The sequence below is a fragment of the Pan troglodytes genome, chromosome 7, assembly GCF_028858775.2.
Source record: "Pan troglodytes isolate AG18354 chromosome 7, NHGRI_mPanTro3-v2.0_pri, whole genome shotgun sequence".
Lineage (NCBI taxonomy): Eukaryota > Metazoa > Chordata > Mammalia > Primates > Hominidae > Pan > Pan troglodytes.
The window spans coordinates 141,068,028-141,093,558 of NC_072405.2; the positions used below are offsets into that span (position 1 = coordinate 141,068,028).

The 25,531-nt window shown below is 39.5% G+C and overlaps 1 protein-coding gene across 4 annotated transcripts in view; it reads right to left on the bottom strand.

The window, feature by feature from the left end:
* The window catches only part of ADCY8 (adenylate cyclase 8), a 262,821-nt gene that overhangs the window by 34,447 nt on the left and 202,843 nt on the right, over window positions 1-25,531 (bottom strand). For all 4 annotated transcript variants that reach the window (XM_016959871.4, XM_016959870.4, XM_016959869.4 and 1 more), the window contains 2 exons: window positions 21,297-21,469; window positions 6,308-6,386 (listed from right to left, as the gene is read on the bottom strand). In XM_016959871.4, coding sequence (XP_016815360.1) covers window positions 6,308-6,386; window positions 21,297-21,469 — 252 coding nt within the window. The remainder of the gene's footprint in view (window positions 1-6,307; window positions 6,387-21,296; window positions 21,470-25,531) is intronic.

The following is a 25,531-nucleotide window of genomic DNA, read 5'->3' on the forward strand; positions in this document are numbered from 1 at the left end:
GCTGGTGTATCCCTCAGGATGAGATTACTGCCCTTGTAGGAAGAGACATGAGAACACTCGCTCTTTCTCTCTCCACATGCACACACTAAAAAAAGGCCAGGTTGGGATACAGCAAGCAGGTAGCCAGCCATCTGCAAGCCAGATAAGAGCCCTCATCAGAAAACAAACCCTTCCAGATCTTGACCTTGGACTTCTCAGCCTCCAGAACCATGAGAAGATAAATTTCTGTTGTTAAATACACTCAGTCTATGGCATATTGTTATGTACGACAGGTGGAGATACGAATACACTTACCACATAGTAACACGTTTGGCACAGGGCAGGCACTTAATATTTGATGGCTCATTAAATAAGTTATCATAATAAAACTAGCTAACACTTACATGGTGCTTATCATATACCAGGAATGTTTTTAAACAATATACATATATTAAATCCTTTAATCCATGTAATAGCCCTAATAGGAAGGTATTATTGTCATTTCTTATCTTACAGATAAGAAAATCAAAGCAAACATGAATTAATAACTTGACTAAGATCACACATGAGTTAGTGGAAGCCAGGATTTGAACTTGATTCAAAAATCAGAATATAGAATCTGAGTTGTTAACCACTAGGTAATATAGAATAAATGAATGAACTCATTAGTGAAAGGATTACAGATTTAGTTGCTAGACAGATATAGCTTAGAGTTCTAGTTCCACATTTACACACTTTAACCCTGGACAAGTTACTTCATCTCAGTTTCCTCATCTCTGAAATTGATGTGAACATCAGTGACCATGCAGGGGCGGAATAGGCATTATAGGAAGTTATAGATAAAGACATGGCACATATTAGGCACTCAATACACATTGGTTCCCTCTTGTCCTAGCCTCCCCTCTCATGAGAAGGTGCACAGTGTCCTTTCCAAAGGATCTCACAGCCCATTTTTACTGCAGTTCTGCGTATGTCATTATTTCAGTCTTTAACTGTTGACATGAACAGTATGCTGCCCTGGTAAACACATGGTGAGCTGCCCTGAATTCAAGGGCTTAGACAGTTCAGATAGCTTCTTTTCTTTAAAAAAAAATTTTAAAGTATCAGTGGATGGCAAAAGTATGAAAAGACCATATGCAAAAGGTTATCCATTCAGCAGAATTTTTAATAACAAAGGCTGAAAACAAACCAAATGTTCATTTTTTTGGCTGAATAAACTTTAGTACAGAAATATCATTGAACATGATGCAGCTATTAAAAAGAAATGAAGACTATCTCTCCATACTTTGAGGAACTGGTCTCCAAGAGGAGAAAAGTGTATATAGTATGCTACCATTTATCTAAGAAAGATTGATCTCTTTATCCACATGCATGCACACACACATATTTCTTAATTATTTTTTTTTCTTTTTTTTTTTTTTTTTTGAGACAGAGTCTCGCTCTGTCGCCCAGGCTGGAGTGCAGTGGCACTATCTCAGCTCACTGCAAGCTCCGCCCCTCGGGTTCACCCCATTCTCCTGCCTCAGCCTCCCGAGTAGCTGGGATCACAGGTGCCTGCCACCACGCCCAGCTAATTTTTTGTATTTTTAGTAGAGACGGGGTTTCACCGTGTTAGCCAGGATGGTCTTGATCTCCTTACCTCGTGATCCACCCGCCTCAGCCTCCCAAAGTGCTGGGATTACAGGCATGAGCCACTGTGACTGGCCTTCTTAATTAATTTATTAAAACATTAACATATAAACCATTTTACATTTTATAAAATGGTTTATATTTTAATCTATGAAATGACAAAGGAAGGGAATGGTGTGGGAAAATAGGGATAGAATTTAAATTTCTTTAATTATGTCTTGTTTTAAGTAAATAACTTTAGAATCATTCCAATATTTTACTTATTAAACTAAATCTATTATCAAAAAACTCTGTAAAAACAAATAACCAAGCATACAACCCAACAAATGAGCCTACACAGAGAGGAACTATATCAGATGTCCTTTTGCACAATAATTTGATGACATGCTGCCAGAGGGAAATACCCTAAGGATAAAAAGAGCTCAACAAGAATGTCAAAACTGTTTATAATAATCACATTATAGGTGGTAACAATTGTATTAATATACTTAGACTATTATAGTGAATCACAAGATAAAGTAAATGAGTAACTGTGTTGGTGTCATTAAAACTGGAATTTTGGGGAAGAGAAAAAGGAGCTGCAGATATAAGATTGATGAAGTTAAGTCAAAAGCTTGTGGTCCTCATTATGAAGTGGAAGTATCACACTGTGAACTCATGATGTATAGATTTCCTAGCTCTGCTCACTGAAATCAAGTTCTAGAAACAATGAAAACTTAGTAGTAATAACTCTCAGTGTCCAGATTGTGGTTTCTAAATATCAGTTCCTACAAAAAAATTCCCATTCCTTTCAGAGGTGCCCAAATTTTAGGTACTTTTAATTATGTCTTGTTTTAAGTAAATGACTTTATTGGAAGATTTTTTAATATGAGAAACCAGGAGTCTATCAGAGACTACCAGGGTTATGTCAAAATGATGCAAAAGCCAACTTGAATGAGCTCCCACTAGTCAAAGATGTGACACGTTTAGCTTAATAAGACTAATAACTGCAATGAATTGAAACACAGAGAATATGGTAAAATGCGTAAATTCAAAATGACACCTAAAAACCAGAACCTCATGGTCACCTCTGAATGATGCTAGGGAAAAAACTTATGGGGAAACTTAAACAAACTTACAGGGAAAAAATTCAGCATTTATCTTTGCTTTATGAATTGTACTTCCAGGTAACAAATAGTGAGGAGATGGTTCTCTTTAGTAATGTATTCCAGCTAATAAATTATGGAGAACTGATAGGATTAGCATATCACTGTATAAAATAAGTGAATATAGGCGATTATCATAAGCAGATGCTAACATCACAAAAAGATAAGGAGACATTATGCACCCCCTAATTGTAGTCTATAAAACCAACCAATTAAATGTTTTGCAGAAATCATTAAACCTGAATCTCACCAAGCTTCTGGACAGAAATACAGTACAAACAAAACAAAACAAAACAAAAACAAAGGACAGGGGAATTTCTTAAATGCCTTAGAGAATGCAATCAATAAACTGTAAGAAATGACAGCCCTGGAAGGTTGAGTCTCTCAAGGTCACCTATTCTTGAAGTGGAATTACTAGGACTCAAGCAAGAATATTTGGTTCCAAGGCTTGAGTCTTTCCTTCTGAGCCACACAATCTCAGGTGCCTGCCATTATCACACCTGGAAGTTACTGGAGACAGGACCTCATTATTCTCTTTCTCCTTGTGGAGGCGTGGCTTCCTCTGCTAAAACCGAAGATGCCCAGGCAAAGCCCAAACCTCCAGGGCTACCAGTGAATCAGGCACCAGGTGGGAGGCACCCAATTGTTTGCTGTCTCTGTTCAATGTTGAGAATGTTCACCTGCCTCAGAGGAGGAAGTGTTTGGCATGTCATTTCCACATATGTGCAAGATAAAAATTTCCAATTATTCAGTTACATAACCACCTCCATCCCTCTGGAGATGTTTAATTACACATGCCCCCACCAGACGCTTCTGCGTACCAGGCATCAGTGGGCATTATTCAGCCCCTATTAAAAATAGAGGGCCTCTGAGTCACAAGGGAAAACCAGTAGAAGCAGGGAGCAAGCCCAGGAGTGGGCAGGCTTGATCGGAGATTAACAGGACCCAAAACGATGCTGCAGATAGAAGACACTTGAAGTGATACAACCCTGCAGAAAGCCGCCCCTATCACAGGGAGGCAGTGGCATGTGAAGGAAACAGAATGGAACTAGGAGTTCGAGCATTTGGATTCCCGCTCCAGTCTGGCGTTTCTTACAGGCTTTGTGACCTCAGGGCACTTCGATCTCTGTTCTTGTCTTAGGACCAGATGGCTAACAATACCTGCCTTGTTTTTGTCATCAGCTTATTTTTAAAGTAAAATATTAATAGCTATCAATTTTGAAAATTTATATGTGCGAGCCACTGGGATAAGTACATTACAATTATATTCTCCTATAACACTCTAACAATCCTATAAAGTAGAACTTGTTATTATCATACCCATTTTACAGGTGAGGAAACTGAAAATCAGAAAGGTAAGTAAACTGTTGAAAGTCACATAGCTACTAAGTGGCAGAGTTGGGGTTTTAATACTATCTGCCCAATTCCAAAGCCTGTACTTGTAACTGCTATAGTGATGAGATGTGGTTATATAATTTCAAAGCCTTTTGAAAGTTAAAAATAAAAGGGAAAAATATCAGATGTCACTTAAACCCAGTCACTCAGACCCTCACTGAATACTTAGATACCCGTACTTTACCTATAATCTTAATGCAATTAGGTTATCTGCTTTCCCAGGGTAAATGGAGCATAGGATAAATCAAATCTGAATGTTATTAGGGTACCATTTGAGGAAGGCACTGACAGGGCACAAAGTAATTCCCTAAGGTGACAGAAGAGACAGAACCATTCTCCTTTTTATGGAATGATGACCCTTACCCAGAACTTGTTCTCTCAGCTATTTCCAGGGATTTCTCACTTGTCAATTTAAAACCTGTGTAATTGAGTGAGCATATGTTTGTCTGTAGGATGATGGCCTTGTCTAAATCTGTTTTCATAGTTCTCAAATGGATTGTCATTTGTGTGTCAGACTAAGGCATTCTCCCCTAGAAATGAAAGCTGTCAAGTAGCAGAAGACAAGACCCCAGTCCTCACAGATAGCTGGAAAGACCTAAAAACAGGAATTCTAGAAATGGCTAGACTTTGACATTTGGCCTAGTGTTTCATCATAATTTCAGCCAAAATGGGAAAACAAGTCAAAGCATATTGCAAGATGCAGTATCCTGGGTCACTGTGTTCGTATGCAGACAGCATCTTTGTTCTGCTCTGATTAGCCCAGTGAAGTGGAAAGAGTAGGCTTTGAAGACAGATCAGGATTTGAATTCTGGTCCTCCTACTTACTAACTGAATAGCCTTACTTTCATCGTCCATAAAACAGGAGTAATAATAACTTCCATTCCAGGTTGTTGATAGGATTAAATGAGAATAGAGAGAAAGTGCTAGGCACATAGTAGGGACTCAATAAATATTAATTCTTTATTCATTTCCTTCACTTGCCAAGTTTTAGTATTATCTATTTTTTTCTTGACTACACTGTACAATCCCCTTTGTTACAAATAACTTTAAATATGTGTCTCTGTGTTCTTGGGGTTTTGGGCTGTTTCATCCCTATTTTCTCAGGGTTCGTTACCTCCGTTTCCATGGTGATTTCCCAGCAATGTGCTTCTATTTCTGGTCTGGCTGACAGTCTCCTTGCTGTGCTTTCCTCCTTTTCTGGTTATGGTTTTTGAAGTACACACAGACCACAGAAAGATGGACAAAGATCCAGAGAAGGGTAGTGAGGGAGGCAGTGCCTGATTTCTACCAGGGGGTGAGAATCTCCCCAAGCGACGAACGTTCATGGGTTGGAGTTCACCTGGAGAAGACCTACTGGTCTTTGAGAACCCTGCCTAGATGTTCCTATGAAGAATAATTTTCTTTCTCGAAGTCCCTAGCCAAGTCTGTTCCACACATAACATGTTTGCATTATTTGGGGTCAGCTCTACTCCAGGAGACTGGACCAGAGCTGGGATTTTGTACAGTTCTGCCCACAGTGCCCACTCCAGATTCTGGTAAAGAGTAGGGGCTCATGGAAAGCATAATCCATATGGTAGGCATTTTATCTAATTAGGACAGATCTGTAACGAAGTCTTTATTATAAACAATGCAAGTCAGTGCACAAAATTCTACACACAATAATCTGCAACGCTTCCTCAAGACAGCCCTATTTAGGTATTACTAATTTATTTTAGAGTTGAGGAAACTGAGGCTCATGGAGATAAGTAACTTGCCCAAGATCATACATTGCTGAGAGTAAGAACTGTGATTAGAATCCAGGCTCAGCTGAACCCAAATGTTTACCTAATATAGCACACAACTTTTGTAGTAGTAATAATTTCATCCAGGCAACAGAATTGGGAGGGATCCCAGTTTGTCTTAGGCAGAAATTGAAAGCTCTTTCACTAGGATGATATTTTGAAAGAGATGTATCCAAAGGTCCTTAAAACCACATTGTTTACCAGATCTTCTCCAGCTTTGTTTTTCATTAGGTGGTCTTTATTAGGAATTGATTCTTTAAGAACCACAACTTGCCACAGGCAGCTAAAAGTTATTTGCTGCAAAGAGCAGCAGAGGCCAGTTTGATGGTAACAAGAAATGTCAGGTAACAGAGCAGTCAGAGCGAAATGTTAGATTACCTGCTGTCCATGGTAGAACACAGCCAGGAGGAACATGGCCATCAGTAGCAGTGATGCCTCCTTGGTCCCCAGGAAATCTCTGTTGGAAGAAAAAAGGAACTGATAACCATGGGGGGACTTCAAGGAGACCATTGAGAAAACTGAGGTTCAGAAAGGAGTGGTATAAAAAGAAAAAAACACACATCTTTTCAGCACCTATTATGTGATAGTGGCTGCTCTAAGGGTTTGCACATTGGCTAATTCAAAAATCAATTGACCCCCAAGGGTATGAGGTGACCCAGAACACATATGGTGAAAGAGATTCTAGAGTCTAGCATCTAGATGGTACACTCACATTAATAATAATGTTTTCTATGTGCAGAACACATTTTATAGATTTTAAATAGCCTTTATACTTTCCTATCACAAAATCCATGTGAAGATGGAATCTAGCTTTATGCTAAAAAAACCTTCCCAGCTTATACTGGGCCAGGCACAGTTCAACTCATCAGGATTGGACAGGGACTTAGACTTAGGAGTGAAAATGTACATTCTTAGGGAGGTATTTTGCATATGAGGATTAAGAGGACCAAATAACTCTGTGGGCTGGGACAAGAGTCAAATCTGTGAATACCTTGGAGAAAAGATGCTAACAATAGATGATACTAATTATTATGCTTCTATAGACCCAGAGAAGCACATAATTATTGAGCATCTACTGTGTGCCAGGCATAATATTCTGGGATATAGAGATGAAGAAGGCATGTTGTCTTTGTCCTCGAAACATTAAGTAAGAGAAATAAATACACAGATAATTTTATAATATGATAAACTCCGTGGAAAGGATACATCCTTGTTGCTATAGGAATACACGGGAAAAAAAGCAACCCAGGCTGGGTGTTCAGGGAAGGCTGAAGAGCTGAATCCTAAAAGATAAGACTTCACAAGGAAAAAGTGGGATGGGTTCTCTAGGTACAGGACATCTATTTTGCTTAGCTAGGTGGTTTATAGGTCTCCAGTATGGGGATAAAAAATATATGTCATATATCATGTTTGAAGCCATATGTAGACTCAGGAGGAGAGAGTGCTAACCGAGCTGTCCACTGTGAGTGCTAAAGTGAAGAGGGCTGGACTGTGAGCCACACATTGTCATCCTGCATTTTAGGGCTGAGGAGTCATCCATCCATTCATGAATCCATGAATCCATGAATCCATCCATCCATCCATCCATCCATCCATCCATCCATCCATCCATCCATCCATGAATCCATCCATCCATCCATCCATCCATCCATCCATCCATCCATCCATCCATCCATCCATCCATCCATCCATCCTTCCAGCCATCCACCATCACCATCAGGCTTATTTTGAGGACATAGACACATTCTAGTACCATCCTTTTATTCTTTCATGTCACTCAATTCTCTAGCCTCTGAAGTTTGTGGACCCCTGAATAAAGATTAAAGACATGAGGTTTGGACTCATGAAGATCCAGGTTCCAATGTCAGCTTTTCTACTGATCAGTTGTTTGACCTTGGAAAGGTCATTTAACATCTCTGAGCCTCAGTTGAATGTATTTAATAGTGTATACCTCTATAATTGTGAGGATTAAATGAGTTAATCATGGTAATGTGCTTGGCACAGTGCCTGGCCCACATTTCCCCCTTGCCACCCTGTGAAGCACCTGGCACATCATCTTGCTCATGGTGGTGGAGCTTTAAAAAGTCACTTGTTCACATTGCTTAGTTTGAATGAGCATGTCCTGCGTTCAGCTCCTCCTTGTGACTCCTTCCCAAATCCCTGCTCTGCCTGGCACTTTGGATATCCTTTGCTTTGCCATACAGAAGACTTTAAGCCCAGAAATTTATCATTTGAAACACATTTTCAAGAGAAAACACAAATACCTGTTGAATTATTTTGAAAGCAGTGATTGACCAAAAATAGAAAGATGACTAGACAAAACTCAGAAGAAAAAGTAACAGAAAATTATGAACAATTTTTGAGTCATTCACTGTATTGCACATGGAAAAAACAGCCTGAGCACAGACTGCAGAATATGCACAGTAAGTCAGCCAGGCTGAGGAGCATCCCAAAAGAACTGTGGTTTGAGATTAGAAAGTTTTTATTTTTGTAGTTTCAATGATTCCTTAAAGAACTTTCAAAGAGAGCCAAATGACTGAAATCTGTACTGTATTACAATGCTTTGCTTAATATTGGTTGTCAGGGACTTAAAACCAAGAACATGTTGAACTAATTTATTTGTATTAATAAAATCACTGAGTTAATACTATCATCTCTTTATGCTAATAGAAAGGAACATTCTTAAGTGAAAACCCATGTAGCATAATGTAATTTTCAGGGCTATAACAATCTTTAGAGATCATCTTACCTGATGTATCACAAAAATTAATATCTGAGTGTTATTCATTACAGAAATATTTATGCTAATTATAGTGAGTTTGGAAGCTAATAAAGATGCACGTATAACAAAATAAAAACTGCCCTTAAGCCTACCACCCAGAGAAGACAATGGTTAAAATTTTGGAGTTAACTAAATGTCAATTCCTTTTACCCCATACAAAAAAGTATGTTTACAAATTTAGGATTGCATAGCTCTCATACTGTTTTGTAAGCTACTTCAGACTTACTAAAAATTATGAAAATAATTTCAAGTAATTAAGTACCTTTTGTGCACTTAGCAGATTTATTCTAGTTAATATTATGTGCACCACACATAACGTAATATCCCTTGCAGCCTTTTATTTTACAGGTAGAGACTGAGGCCCACGGAGGAGTAGTCATTTTCCCAAGGTCACATAGCTCATTTGTGTCAGAGCCAGGATGAGAACTCATATCTTAGGCACCAAATTCAGCATGTTCATTATAGCACATTTGACCCCGAATTTTTAGTTTATTATTAGCTCCCTATTGCTTCTATGACACTCATAATAAACCATTCAGCTTGAATTTATCTTTTATTCTGTTGTCATAATAATGACTGTAAGTGCTAATTTTATGCCATACTCTAATAACCACTTTACATATTCTGCCTACTTTAATTGTCATATCAGCAATCAAGATACTATTATCCCCATTCTAGAAAAAAAATCCAAGACTGAGATGTTAAAAAATTTAACTTAATTAGCTAGCGAACAGTGAAGACTAGCTATCAATACAGATCTCAGTGGTATTTTTCAGTAGCTACAATGCCCTCCTCTATGTACCTACTTATAATTGCTTGCCCTTAAGGTCCCAAAGGATAAAAATAATGCCTTATTCATCTATGAACCTGCAGGGCCTAGTAAAAACCCACAGAAAACAATGTAATGTGTATTGAATGGATACATGGACGAATTCACGAAGGTCGTGTGATGTTGGACAAATGTTATTTGGCTTTGACTCTACACGTGGATTATTTCCTGGTTGTTCATTCCTCCTATCGACCCTGCTGTTTCATGTGGATTAGTGCAATAGCTAGAACTGGTTCAGTAATTTGTGGACCCACTGTAAAATGAAAATGCAGGGGTTTCTTGAAATTTTTTTTTAGAGAATTTCAAGATGGTGAAAGCAGGGCATTAAACAAAGCAAGGCCCTTCTGAGTGCAGAGCCCTATGTGAATGCACGGGCCACATGTCCATGAAGCTGGCCATTACAGTTGCCTCCCAAATAGTCTTTCTGCATCCATTCTTATCCCCATCTAGTCCTTTAGTTGTAGCAGACAGTGTTCTTTTGAACTACCCCAACTTCTCATTGGTTAAAATCCTTTTGTGCATCCCAAAACCTTCTTGATTCTTTTTAATTTTATTTTTAATTGATGTATAATAATTGTACATATTTATAGGGCACAGAGCGATGTTTCAATACATGTGTACTGTGTATAATGATCAAGGCAGGTTAATTAGCATATTCACTACCTCACATATTTATCATTTCTTTGTGAACATTCAAAACCCTCTCTTCTAGCTATTTAAAAACATACAGTAAATTATTGTCAATTATAGTCACCCTGCAGTGCTATAGAACACTAAACATATTCCTCTTATCTAGTTGAATTTTGTGTCTATTAACCAACCCCTCTCTGTAGGAAGGACTGATGTGTTATACAACACTGAAATGTTGCAGGTGTCTGTTTTCATGATTGGGTAGCAAGATCTGCATCACTTATCTTAATTCTAGTTTTGTGGCATTTGCCTTGAAAGGCTGAAGATGATGAATGGGAAGTGTGCCCAAGTTCAAGTGTACTGTGCCCTGTGATTTGTATTCATATTTTGTGTTGTGTAACTCAGACTGATGAGGTGCACTTGGCCCAAGTGAAGTAGTTTCCATCATAAACCTGGAAAAGTTCCTGTTTTAAGGCTGGGCCTAGAGAAGATCAGTTCTGCTTCTAAAAAGTCTGATGTGTCTTTATGCAGACATTGTTTTCTGCAACAGTATGGTCACTGATGAGGCACTTGAGGATGGAAATCTTGAATCTTCCTTGAAGAATGTGGCTAACCTCTTCACTGTGTCCTGCCTATACTGACCTAATTTTTACTTTTTAATTGAGCAGACCTTGATTGATTTACTCTGGTGTGGTCTGTGCCTGGTCTTTCTGTCTCTCTGCCTCCTTATTGATCCATCAGCATAGTGGCCACACAGGTGGTCATCCTGAGACACTAAAGAGACTCAGCTGCATGGACTGAAATTATCCTGGAGGACTACTTCCACAGGATCTTTCAGCCACAGTACTGGGCATGGCAACAAAGTTGGAGACCTCCTAGGGTTATTTTCACTTTGATGAATATTCTCGTATAAACATGAGAGTAGAATTGGAAATGGTTCAGTGAAAAGTACATTGAACCTGGTTGGCATAAAGAATTGCATTCCAGAACTGGCTTTGTCATATACTAGTAGTTCATAGTTTCCCTATCATTAAAAGAAGACTGAATCTTCCTACGTTTGAAAAGAGGAAGATGGCACTCACATCAAAAGGTTATCAAGATGTTTAAATGAGATGATAAATTAGAAAGAGACATATGAACTATTAAGTATTGTATATATATGAGAGAAAATTGATATATGGCTACTATCATCAGTCTTTACAATTCTGGTTATTTATGAGGACTGTGTGGACAAATGAACTTTTCCGATGTAATAAACAAGTGGGGATCAAACTGAAACAATTTTAGGTCAGAAAAAATCTTTTCTCCACCACATGGCTTCTAGATTCTGCCAGTGCCAATTTTCTTTAATTCCCTCCAAATGCTTTTAGATAAGTGTTTTTCCTAGATACTATCTATTCTAACTCATTCTCATTCATGAGAATGGTAGTACATTTTATGTCTCATCTGGTAGTACATTTTATGTCTGAAATGCCTTCAACATCTAACATTATTGGTATAATCTTGCAATGATTATTTTGGTAACCATGGCTTATCTGCAGCCTGGAGACCTCTGAGAAGCCCCTACACATGCTGTTTAGCCTCCAGATGCCAGAAGGCGGAAACAGCAGTGTCATGAATAAAGCTGTGGGTGTGTGGGGTGGGATGGGGTGGGAGGAAGCTAGATACCAAAACAAAAGGCAGAGGTGGTATTTGTTGCTTTTGTAAGCATCTTCTTTGTAACAACAGGTGCACAGTAGATCTTAAGATATTTTGTTGAACATCACACACCAGGGCCTGTTGTGGGGTGGGGGGTTGGGGGAGGGATAGCATTAGGAGAAGTACCTAATGTAAATGACGAGTTAATGGGTGCAGCAAACCAACACGGCACATGTATATGTATGTAACAAACCTGCACATTGTGCACATGTACCCCAGAACTTAAAGTACAAAAAAAAGATGTTTTGTTGAATTAAAATATATGTTCTTGATGTTCTGCTGGAAGCAGATGAGTAGTATGAGTACTTTGATATAGGAGTTAAGAAGAAATTTCTTAGGTAGATAGTGAGGGTATGGAAGTCTTCATTAAGTTTTCTCTTTTAATGAAGAGCATCCCCAAATTATTTTCCTTTCTAACAAGGGCAGCCTGTAAAATCCAGCTGCAGACACAGATGCTGGCAAGTTGTGCCAATCATGTTCAAGATGGTGGCTCCATCTTCTCTTCTCTTTGTCATCCAAGTGTACAGTAAGGAGCAGACAAGATGGCACTGGTCAACTGGAAAGCCCATTTGCATAATAAGATTAGGGTGGGGCAGCCAGCTTTCCCCATGCTGTATGTAAACATCATACCTGATTGAACCAATCTGTGAGCCTATGTAAATCAGACACCACCTCCTCAAACCTGACTATAAAATCCGGCACATCTGCTGCTGGCCAGTCTTTTCTCTTGGAAGTCCCCTCTTTTCACTAAAGAGAGAGCTAGTTTCCTTTCTCTTCCTTTCTCTTTCTTTTGTCTATTAAACCCCACTCCTAAACCACTTGTGTATGTCTGTGTCCTAAATTTTCCTGGCACAAGATGACAAGCCCAGGTATCTACCCCAGACAATGTAGCTGCTTCATATTGGGGACCTCATCTGGGATACCAAGGTACAACATTCATTGAAATGGTAAATAGAGGAGTGGACTCCAACTCTGTCCTTTCATTTTGGAGCTCTCGGCCTCCATTTTAGAACTAAATAAAATCAAATCAATAACAGGCATCTGTCAGCCAGTTAAAAATATGGTTAGTGTTGCTGCTGTTCTTAAAGACTCAGATATGATCATTACTGGGGAGAACATGGAGAATCCTGGTTGCTGGGCATGTTGGCTGTGTTTGAACTGGCTTCCTTTCAAGGAGGACTTAGTCTTCGTGTGGGGCTGGAAGAGGTTCTGGAGCAACTGAGGATTTCCAGCTGGGGCTAACCCCTGGGGTTATCCAAAGGCTTCTGAACTGACCCCAGCCTCCAACTGCCTGATGGGGTGTTGGCAACAGGATCTCCAACTTTCCTATTGTAGTTTCCTCCTTTCCTGTCTGAGACAGCCATGTCTCCTATCCTCTCTGTGTATGCAATGTAGGGGAAATTTTACAAAAGTAATCTTGTTTGGCAAGATTAGGGAATGTCATAGTAACTAGGCATATAGCTCAAGGGAAGGCGTACTTGTGATTTTTGAGGAACAGAGGGTCCCCCCGACCCACAGTGAGTGTCTCTCTCTGCCCTTGGTCTGGAGGGCACATGGCACTTCCAAGTCACTCTGTGCCCTTTGTCTGGAGAGCACATGGCATTTCCAGGTCTCTCTCTGCCCTTGGCCTAGAGACCACATGGCATTTCCAGGTCTCTCTCTGCCCTTGGTCTGGAAAGCACATGGCGTTTCAAGGTTAACAGTGCCACCTAGTGGAATAGGGATCCTTTCCATGAGGCAGATTGTTGGTCTTTTTCTGAAACACCCTAGCTTCCCAATTCTCCCTTTTTGTGCCCCTCTACTAAAAACCAGGCTTTATGCTGCTTTGGTGAATGGGAAAATTCTGTCTTCAACAATTAGGAGTAAAATATCTTCTGAAACCAAATTTTAGTCTCAATACTGTCCCATCAGTAGGTAAATGGCCATTTGGTCCTTACATTTTTTAAGGCACCTATTCTGCCTCCAGTTAGAATGGTACTTACTTAGTAAGGGGATTTTAAGTTTGGAAGTTAACCAGAACCATTCTTGGAAGGTGAACACTTTAGCACCGGTGATAATGGCAGGGTATAGAGCTCAAACCAGCACACTTCCTTTATAAAGGAGGGAAGTGTAACAGTTGCCCAAGTGTAAATGTCACACAGTCTCTCCTGAGATCCATTTCTTTTTGGCTGGGGGAACCAGGCAGGTCACAAAAGTCTAGATAGTCAAAGGGAAATCACAGGCAGAGCACTAGAGTTGCATGGGTGAGCGTGAAAAATCCCAATTACCTAGTTCCTCTGGTTCCATGGCCGAGGTCACACCTGCAACCATGGGTGGCACATTCAACACGGTGCCTGGATAAGCCAGTTTATCGATCTGGGTAGGCAAGCTGATCCATCAAGGGCAGGGTTTATAAAATATCTTAAGCACTGATCTTGAGAGCAGTTTGAAGAGGGTCAAAATCTTGTAGCCTCTAGCTGTGTGACTCCTAAGCCATGGTTTCTAATCTTGTGGCTAGTTTCTTGGTCTGGTCCCCAGGAAAGAGGGAAGTATATCTTAGGAAGGGGCTGGTATCATCTTTGTTTTAGATTGTGAACTGTAAACTTCTTATTGGGTTTGGTAATATGTCACATCCTGGCTATGAAAAGAAGTTTATAAAGGAAAGAGATTTTATGTAAGAAAGGATCTTGTATGATAAATACTTGTCCTAAAGACAATAGTTGGTTGTTTAAAAGAAGGATGTTTAGGACAAGTCAGAAGGTTTAAACATGTTGTAGATGGTTCACGGAAGTCACGAAAGGATTATAAGGAAGGTAAATACTTGTCCTAAAAAGAATAGTTGGTTGTTTAAAAAGAAGGATGTTTGGGACAAGTTGGAAAGTTTAGGCATGTTTTACATGGTCTATGGTAGTCATGAAAGGATTAATAATTGCAGGAAAGATTTAGCCAAGGTTAACACTAAAGTTACTCTAGCCACCCAAATCCAATGCCACTTATCCTAAAAGGAATGTTACTTCTATATTGACATTTCAGCAACATCTGGTGGAGGTAAACCAGTGTTACAACCCACTGGAATGGCTGACAGCAATCAAACTCCAAATGGTGCTGTAGACAGAACCATGCATGAACATGCCTTTCTTCCAAGGACCCTTAGATTTACCCCAGGAGGAGCCCTAGCTGCTGTTCTTCACACAATGCCCTTTTCAGCAGGAAGTAGCCAGAAAGCTTTGTCATCCAACACCCCTAACAGCACTTAGGGTTACCAATCCAGAGGGAGGAACGATACAGGAGTTAAGAAGAAATTACTTAGGCAGATAGTGAGGGCATGGAAGTCTTCCGTAAGGTTTTCCTTTTAATGAAAAGCAGCCCCAAATTATTTTCCTTTCTAACAAAGGAAAGCCTGTAAAATCAAGCTGCAGACATAGATGCTGACATTGTGACAATCATGTTCAAAATGGTGGCTCCATCTTCCCTTCTCTTTGTCAGCCACGTGTACAGTAAGGAGCAGATAAGATGGCACCAGTCAACTGGAAAGCCCATTTTCATAATAATATTAGGGTGGAGGGTCAGCTTTCCCCACATGATATGATGTCACACCTGATTGAATAAATCTGTGAGCCCTATGTAAATCAGACACTGTTTCCTCAAACCTGACTATAAAATCTGATGCATCTGTCCCTGACCATTCTTTCCTCTCAGGATTCCCCTCTCTCTCAATAGAGAGAGAGCTGTTTTCCTTTCTCTTTCTTTTGCCTATTAAATCTCCACTCCTACACCCCTCGTGTGTGTCCATATCCTAAATTTTCCTGGCATGAGGTGATGAACCTTGGGTATCTACCCCAGACAACATAGCCGCTTCACTGTCATTGCCTCTTCCAAACTTTAGACTAAAAAGAGGGTGGGTTTGTGAGGGAGACTCCCTCCCAGCACATCACCTACAAGGTGCTGTTAGAACCAGCAAAACTGATGCTCTTATTAAGTCTATTTTGTTGCCTCCCTGAATTAAAAACATGCCACTGATGAGTGGAAACAGGCGCCAGAACTCAATTCTAGGTTTTCTAACCTGAATTACAATGCATTAATGCATTCCAGTATTTTGCCTATGTTTTAAGAAGTCAACAAGGTGTAGGTAGTGTGGAAATAGTATCTTCTGGTGATCAGTTAGAATACATATGTAATAAAGACTATGAGAAGACAAAAACACTAAATGCTTTGGAACAAGCCAGAAGGCTTGGGCAAATAGAAAAAAACCACATTAAATGTGAAGTATGACACAAATCCAAAAGCAAATTGTGCTTATAGGTTGAGGAGCACATATTATAAATGAGAAAAAATCTTAAGGGTTGTGAATGATAGTTGGCTTACTGTGAATCAATGATGTAATATGATTCCAAATGAGCTAATGCTTCTTTCAGTCACTCAATCATTTAATATTTCATTCTGCAAGTATTTAATTGGACACCTTGCCAGATAACCCTAAGTGCTTACTATATGAACATGAGTAATGGTCCTTGTCTTCAAAATTTCCTATTTTAATGGAAGAGGAAGACATGAAAATTAATTACTTCAACACAGTGAGGTAAATGCAATAATAAACAAGTATACAGATTGGAAAATGAGGAATGGCCAAAGTTGGTTTTGCCAAGTAGAGTGTCCTTAAATTGGGTCTAGAGAATGATAGGTTGGAATCAGTCAGGGAGATGGACATATCAGGCAGGGGGATATATGTGCAGAAGCTCATTTGAGAAAAGACATGATTTCCCATGGTTCAAATACAGCCTATAAATGTTGACCTGTGTAGTAAGGAGTCAGTGTGGTCCAGATGAAGGAGAGATTTAAAAATCCTAAGTAAACTGGTTTGAAAATTTAACTTCTTAGAGGTAACAAGAAGCTCTTAAAGGGTTTTTAGAAAGAGTATGAGTTGACCACATGGCTTTGAGGAGGGGAAATTGAGAGTGGAGTTTAAGAGATCAGTTAGAGGGCATCAGTCCAGAGATGAGAGTGAGGATCTTTCCAGAGTGGCAGCATTTGTGATATGGAGGGGTGATGTCTAATAACAAACATTAGCACATATCAAGTGCTTATCATATGCCAGACCTGTGCTAAGCTTCTGTTATCACACTTGTTTCCTTTTATATTTCTACCACATAGGGACTATTATTATTCCCTCCTTACTGGTGAGAAAAACAGGGCTTAGAGAAGTTAAATCATTTTAAATTAATTTGATCAAGATCACATATCTGGTTGATGGAACAGCTGGGATTTCAATTCAGTTGATTTAAGTCCTAAACTTGTACTCACAAGTATTGAGATATAGTGCTTCCCTACAAGAAATGCTGAGGAAGATGGGTCTCTAGTGACTGCTAAGATGTTAGGGGTAAGGGTGCCTCTACTGTTTTGGGCTGGGCATCATGAACTGAATCAGAGGGTTGTTGTGGGACAGGCAGTTTGATGAGCAGATTGGGAGATGCCAGTGTGAAGTATTCAGGGCCATCCCAATGGAGATGCGGCCAGGTTGTTGTGTCCAGGGTTTTCTGTGCTACCTTTTACATTTTATCTGTTTTCCCCAGATACCTAATGTGTAGGAACAACCAGCAAAACCTATTCTTGAACTATTGTGAGCTCCTAAAGTGTTGGTTAAATCCAAACAGCGTGAGTAGCCTATGACTGCCAACTCACTACCGAGTGACTATCGACCTGTAGATTTATAATACAGCTGAGATGGAAGGCTGGCTGAGTTCCTTCGTTTATTATTAATTTCATTCCATTGATAGCAAAGAGTAAGGCAATAGAAGACTAGCCAATGATTGTTCTCAAGTCAGGAAAAAGCTGAAAAAAGCACTTGATCTCCAGCAGCAATGAACTTGGAGTTATATTTACTTTCATGATCTTAGTTAATTTGATTACAAACTCTTCCTGAAGACCTCCAAACAGAGTCCAGAACTAAGCTTCTCTCATAAGAAGGAGAGAGGGAATAGGAATCAACATATATTGAGTACCTGCTATGTGCCAGGCAAATAACAGCCTCACAGCAGCCCTAGGGCAATGCTATGAAATGAATTGTCTCCCCTCAAATTCATATGACTTTGCATATGCAACAGAGTCTAGATTTGAAGCTAAAGACCCAGCTTATTCCGTTAATGTTGTGTCTGCCTTTAATTCCATAAATTGTAGATGGTTTTACTTTTATTTTTACTCTAAAGGTGGCTTATTTTGTTCATACATATCTTTGCCCTCTTTTGTGTTCATTTTTGCATGGCCATGATATATCCATGGCCACTAACCATCTCACCTAATTTGAAAATGTTTTGAGTTTCTTTGAACCCTTGGAATATGGTGGAATGTTATTCAGTATGATTTAAAAGCGGTGCACACAGTACTTAAAAAGTGGACTTGGGAGTCAAAAAGACCCAAGTTTGAATACGGATCTGTTATTTACTGGCCATGTGAACCTGGGTAATTGCTAACTTTTCTTAGCCTTTGTTCTTCAGAATGTTACTCTGAAGATTAAATAAGGCACACAAAATGCTTGATATACATGTAAATTAGACATTAGTATCTGAAGTTTATAAAGAACTCTTATATCCTGGCTATTGTGAATAATGCTGCAATGAACATGAGAGAGCAATCTGAAATTATTCTTCAGTGGATAAATGGATAAAGAAAATGTGGTATATGAACACAATGGAATACTATTTAGCATTAAAACAGAAGGAAACCCTGCCACTTGCTACCACATGGATGAACCTGGATGACATTATGTTAATGAAATAAGCCAGGCTAGAATCTGGATCTGGGACTTCCCAGCCTCCAGAACTGTGAGAAATAAATTTCTGATATTTATACTAGTCTGTGGTATTTTGGTTATTGGCCAACTGAGCTGACTAATATAGACAGATGATATATATGTCACTTTACCTATGAGCAAACTGAGCACAGGGTCACTACTGGTAGGCCTACTATTGTTGACAAAACTGCATGTTATCATTTATATGTGGAGTCTAAGAATTTTGAACTCATAGAAGCAGATAGTAAAATTATGGTTACCAGAGACTTGAGGTGTGTGTGTGTGACATGAAATTGAGGAGCTTTTAGTCAAAGGATACAAAATTTTAGTTAGACAGGAGAAATAAATTCAAGAGATCTATTGGAAAACATGGCAACTATAGCTAATAGCAATCTATTGTATACTTGAAAATTGCTAAGAGAGTAGATCTTATGTGCTGTCACCACCTACAAAAAAAGCATGTGAAGTAATGCATACGTTAATTAGCTTGATGTAGCCATTCTACCACATATACATAGGTCAAAAAATCATGTTTTATACCATAAGTATATACAATTATTTGTTAATTAAAAACAAAAATAACTCTTACAAATTCAACAAGAAAATGATGAATAACCCAACCGAAAACTGGGTAAAGGATATGAGCTGGCAATTCACATAAAATAAAACCCAAATAGCCAACAAATAAACAAAAAGATGAGCAAGCTTACACATAATCAGAGAAGCGCAAGTGTAAACAGTGCAATAAAACGTACACTCAACCAGACAAATATTTTAAAAATCTAACAGTGTAGGTGGGAATGAGAGCAACAGGACCACTGCTTGTAAGAGGAAAATCGTGTCAGTCACATTGGAGAGCAATTTGGCAATATTTTAAAAAGTGGAAAATTCAGATACCCTACAATCCAACAAGAGTGCTTTTATGTCTACACCCCAGAAGATATGATCAATGATGGTAATTAAAGCATTTTTTATAATAGGGAAAACTGGTAACAACCTAAATGTCTCTATTAACAGGTCAAAGGATAAACATATTTTGATGTTTGTGTTATTTCATATGTACAGACAACAACTAAAATGAGGTCCATATATATCAACCTAGATGGATCTAGAAAGATAATATTACATCACAACAAAATAATAAATATTATAAATAATTTATAGATACAGACCTAGCTATATGTATATGTAAATATATGTGTGTGTTTATATGTGTGTATGTGTATATATGTGTGTATGTATACATTAGATATATAACATGGATGGGAAGGATATATATTCAGTACATTAGAAGTTGGATTTGAGGAGACAGAGAGGAGAATAATACTAGAGAAAGGAATTTCAACATCTGAAGCACATTGTCCTTTTAAAAATGCATAAGAAAATATGACTAATTGTTAGCATTGTTTACTTCCAGGGCTTGGTTCATGGACATTCATATTATTAGTTCTGGGCATATTTTCTTAGCCTTCTTGGATTATCTTGGCCTTATTCTTTTCCTTTGACTGTTGGCCACTTATTCTGGCCTCAGCTAGTCCTGTGTGCTTCCAATACCTGAGACCAATCAGCCTGGACTGGCTCCTTCCATCACTTCTTGTGTGGGGTCTGTTTACCCCAGCAGCTGTGAAAGGGGCCAAGTGATGTCATCAGAAAGTACATGCAAAAAGGGAACTCTTGCCAATGGGAGAGACAGGGAAGGAGCCAGCAGACATATTTTTCTGCCTTCCTCTGTCCTGAGACACTTTTTCCCACCTTAGAGCCTGCCCAGAGGCATTTCAAATGGCTCTGCGAGTGGATTTTCCAAGGCACCAGCTGAATCTCTTCAGAGCCCATGTTGCCAGCAAAATGTAGTGGTAGCTTGCATTCGCCTCTCATCCTTTTCTTCCTCACTTCTCTTTTCCCTCACTTTCACTGCCTTGGGGTTTCATTAGCCTTGCCTTGGGCTGTTTTTCTCTAAGGAGTCTGGGTAAGATATTCTTTTTTGTACTTTTCTATATTTCAGCAGTAATACATTTGTCCCTTGGTATCAGCCCTGTGGATACCAAAATCCATGCATGCTCAAGTCCCTTATATAAAATGTCATAATATTTGCATATAACCTATACATATCCCCCCCATGCTTTACTTAGATTACTTATAAAACCTAATACAATGTAAATGCTATGTAAATAGTTGTTAAACTATACTGTTTTTGTTTGTAATACTTTTAATGTTTTTTTTAAAAATATTTTCAATCTGAAGTTAGTTGAATCCACAATGCTGTGGATATGGAGGTCCAACTGTACGATGCAATGGGAGAGCATGAGGGCTTAATACACAGTGGCTGCTATTATTAATATTGCTACAGCCAAATTACAAACAGATCCTACAAGTGTTGAAGCCACTAAATTTGAAGAAATCATAAATGATCAGACTTGGAGGAGACCTGAGCTACTATTCAGTCCAAACTTTGGTTAATTCATCTGTAATTCATATAAATGATACCACTGAAAAGTCAGGATTTTTGCTTGGACTTGTAAACTACAGAATGCCTGATTTGAGATATAAGTCAATATCCAATCAGGCCTTAAGTTTTAGTAATGCAGCGGGCATCATTTTCCCAACGATTCCACTTCCCACAGGAAGTTGAGCGCACTTTGGACTCACGGTGGTGGGCACTTACTCTCCACTGTGGTTGAGGTTGTCATAACGCAGAAAGAGGCCTGCGTAGACGGTCTCAGTGAGCAGGGCATAGATGGCAATCATGATCAGCAGCACTGCCAGCTTCAGGACAGAGTTCAGCCGGAGGAAAACTGCACAGGTCACCATGGCCAACACCCCTGTGAAGACAAAGTACTGGACACAGAGAATGCAGGTGGTCAGATTCAATGGGGGCAGCAGTTCCCTCTCCTAGCCATGGATGCTGGTAGGTGTTACACACATTTGCAGAGAGTTTCCATTTGGAGGTCTCAAGGCCTCCTGAAATTCAACAGGTCCCAAATCAAACTCTTGATTTGCCTACTGCCAAGCCCTACTTCTGTGAATGGCATCACTATTCATAGCAGTTCCCAAGCCAATAGCTTTGGTTTCATCTTTGTTGCCTTCTTCCCCACATAGGCCATCCTAAGTTGGTAGATTCTACTTTTTTTTTTGTTTGTTTGAGATGGGGTCTCATTCTGTCACCCAGGCTGGAGTGCAGTGGTATCATCTCGGCTCACTGCAACCTCCTCCTCCCAGGTTCAAGCAATTCTCCCACGTCAGCTTCCCCAATAGCTGGGATTACAGGCACATGCCACCACACCTGGCTAACTTTTCTATTTTTAGTAAAGATGGAGTTTCGCCATGTTGGCCAGGCTGGTCTTGAACTCCTGACCTCAGATGATCCACCCACCTTGACCTCCTAAAGTGCTGGGATTACAGGCATAAGCCTCCACGCCTGGCTGATTCCTCTTTAATAGATCTCCCCTTCAGCCAGCCTTCTTCCACACTGTTTCTGTCTTAGTTCTCACCAACAGCTCTAGAATAGTTTTTTGGCAGCTCTGTCTGCAGTTAGTCCCCAGTCCCCACCCCACACCCATATCGTTCTCTACTCCATATTTCTAAAGCACAGATCTGATCATGTCACCTCTTAACTTGAAGTTCTTTCATAGCTCTCCACTATCTCAAATTATATTCTCCTTTCTGAATAGTAAAGCTCACAAGGCCATCATATATCAGATTTCCTTTCATTCTCTAAACCCTTCTCCCAAGTCCCAGGGTCCTGTTGCTCGACTCTCATCCATATGCCTGGGGCTTACTCTTCTGGCAAATGTCAGCTTAGGTGTTCTCTCCTCTAAGAAGCCTTCCTCAATATCTCCAGCTACATTTGGATCTTGGTTCATTTCTCCACAGCACCCTGCATAGACCAGCATAACACCTATCACCCTGTATCAGAAGTAACTGCTTAAATTGCAAATTTGGAATTAGCCAAGAGCTGGAATATTAGAGTAGCCCTTAGGTGTCAGTCTACCCCACCAGATTTCAGCCTTTTATGGGAAGCTCCCCAGCCTATTCCTTCCCTTAGAGAAGTATCCTAATATATCATTCTGGATGGTGGGTTCAGACTCTGACTATCGGGAACAAAAAGAATAAAACTTGCATTATCAAAGGCCCATTTTGTGGCAATATTGTGATCTCTATACACATTTTCACTTGTAACATTCAAAATAACTGGTCAAGATGGGAGTCATAATTCCTATTTTATAGGTTAAAAAACTGAGGTTCATAGAACTTAAGTAAATTGTCCAAGATCTCTTGGCTATAAAGTGGCATCTAGGTCACCAGGATATAACCAATTCATGTAAATGGGACTCTAGTTAAAATATTGGACTTGATAATTTCTAAAATTCTTTTTGGTCTTGTTATACACGGCTGTTTGTAACAGCTTGTCTTTTCTATTACATAGAGAGACAATTTTTATATGGGCAGGGGTGTTGGGTAAGAATTTCCAAAAATGTCTAAGTAGTTACTGAAGATTGTTTACAGATTTCTAAGCCTTGCTGGCTAATTTATGCATCCTTTCAACAAATGTTGACATTGACAAGTGTGGAGAGTGTCCTGTGTTCTCTCTGAGGGCAAAGGCCCCATGCCTTTGTGGTACATGGGGTGGACTCATAAGTGAAAAAGGCATTTCCTTGCCATTAGGAGCCTAGTGTCTAGTGTCTCCTTTACTTCTGTCTTTTCCTTTTCCAAGAAATCCAATTATTTTCTGTTTTCAAATGGGATGATAGGCTTTCTTCAGCTGTCCTTTAAGATCTTGGGGAAGATTTTTAGGTAATTCATTTTGATGCCTCTGTATAGGAAGCTGTGTCTGAAGTGACTGGGCAATAAGAAGTTCATTCTCCAGAGCTCATTTTCTGCTCCAGGGAAACTCTAAGACCCTCCAGTTTGACAAAGGCCAAAGAAAGAGGACTAGATCTGAGGGGTCCTGTTTCATTGTTGCCTGTATCACAACAAGGGGCGGTGCATGGCTTTTTGCAAATTATGAATCATTTATTGGATAAAAAGCCATTGAAATGATTGTGTCCTTGGAACAAAAACTTATGTGGTCACAACAGTTAATTTATAAAATGTAATAAGCATTTATTGAGTGCCTATTGCAATCAAGACATGGTGCTAGGCACTGGAAATTCAAAGGAGAGTAAGAGATGGCCCAGGCCTAAAGGAAGTCGTGGTCTAAAATGTAAAGCAGACATAAAAATACAAACAATAATCATGGTGGAAAGTGCTTTTCCAGCAATGTGACCAAATGCAATGTGGGTACAGAGGAAGGACAAAGCGTTGTGCATTCTGCAGGCACATCTGAAGAAGGCTATACAGGGGACATGAGTTTGAACTGGACCTTGAAGGACAGAGAGGATTTCACACAGTAGAAAATGGAAAGGGACGGGCATTTTAGGAAGACAGAATAACATGAATGCAAAAGTGTAAAGGAACAAGGTGTCAGGAGGATTAATTCCTTAGGTCATATTAGAGAATCATACAACTACTCATAAAGAGAACTAGTAACACAAGCAGAAGAAAAGATTTGAAGGAGTTGCCCTCCTCCTTTCTCTAACAAGGCTGCTGAAGGTATAATAGGCAAATATAATTGTACATTTGCACAATGTGTTGATGGGTCTTTCTCGTTTTGTTGCCTCAATCAATTGTGGCAGCATGCTCTTGCCTTCTTTACCCCCATCCCCCATTCTATCGAAAGAAATCACCCACTGCCTTGCATGGTTTAGGTAACTTTTTACTTTAAAGTATAAAGGTGAACCTTTTGGAGGTGATATAAACCTTGCGACATCAAACAGAATGAGGCCCCTGGACAACATCAGAGGAATCTCCTCTGTGCTTTTTATACCTTGAGTGAATAGTGGGGGATGGGACCAGGAAATGGGAGAACAACAGGAAGCTCCAGAAGTATTATGGCTTTGTGAAAGCTTTGTGAAAACATTTCTCTTTTGCTGGGTCTGGACCCATAAATTGCATGTGTCCTGTAACTTGGGAAGAAACTGGGCTCAATGCAATTACTTAGTTTCTGTCAAAAAACAAGCAATTTTTGTGTTATATTACTCCAGGAACTTAGAAGGCCCACAGCTCCTGAAGTGTCCCCTAAATGGATCCTGGGTATAAGGGGCTCATGGGTATAGTAGGACAGAGTTAAGGGGCAAAACCACGCTGTAAAAAATCCTCTAGTATGGAAATCTGTACTTTATTCTGCAGTCCATAAGGAACCATGGATGAGTTTCTTGCTTGTAATGGATTCATTAGGTCAGTGCCTAAGAAATAAATTGCGGTAGGGTAGAATATACGATGTATCAGGATTAATGGAGAACAGCTGAGGACTTAAAGACAAGATCTTGGCAGATATACCCAATAAACTTAGCAAGATATAAAAGTTGGACAACATTGTCTAGTTTTATGGGGAGGTAAGAAAGAGAGAGGAGTCAGAGGTAGCACTAATATTTCCACTTTGTATTAATCTATTAAGTAGGAAAAAACTTAAAGTATGAGGAAAAGGCAGTGAGTTCTTTTTTTAGGCCTATCAAGCTTTAGGTATCGAAGGGGTGATTCAGGAAGGATGTTTAGTGAGCAATGACATAAATGAGGCTGGGGTTCAGAAGGCAGATGGGGTCTGGAGACACACATTTAGCATCATTCAGCTGAACTTACAGGTGTGGAAGAAACCACTCAAGCAGAATACAAGTAAAGACAGAAGATACAGAGACTAACATTGAGAGCCTACCATGTTTGAAGGACTGTGGAAGAAGAGAAATAAGAATATTGATTAGGCATCGTTGGGGATGTGAGGAGGAGAACTAGAAGACAATAGTGAAGAAACATGTGCCCGAAGAATAAAGAGCTCTATATACAAGAGTTTTCAGAGGAGCATTT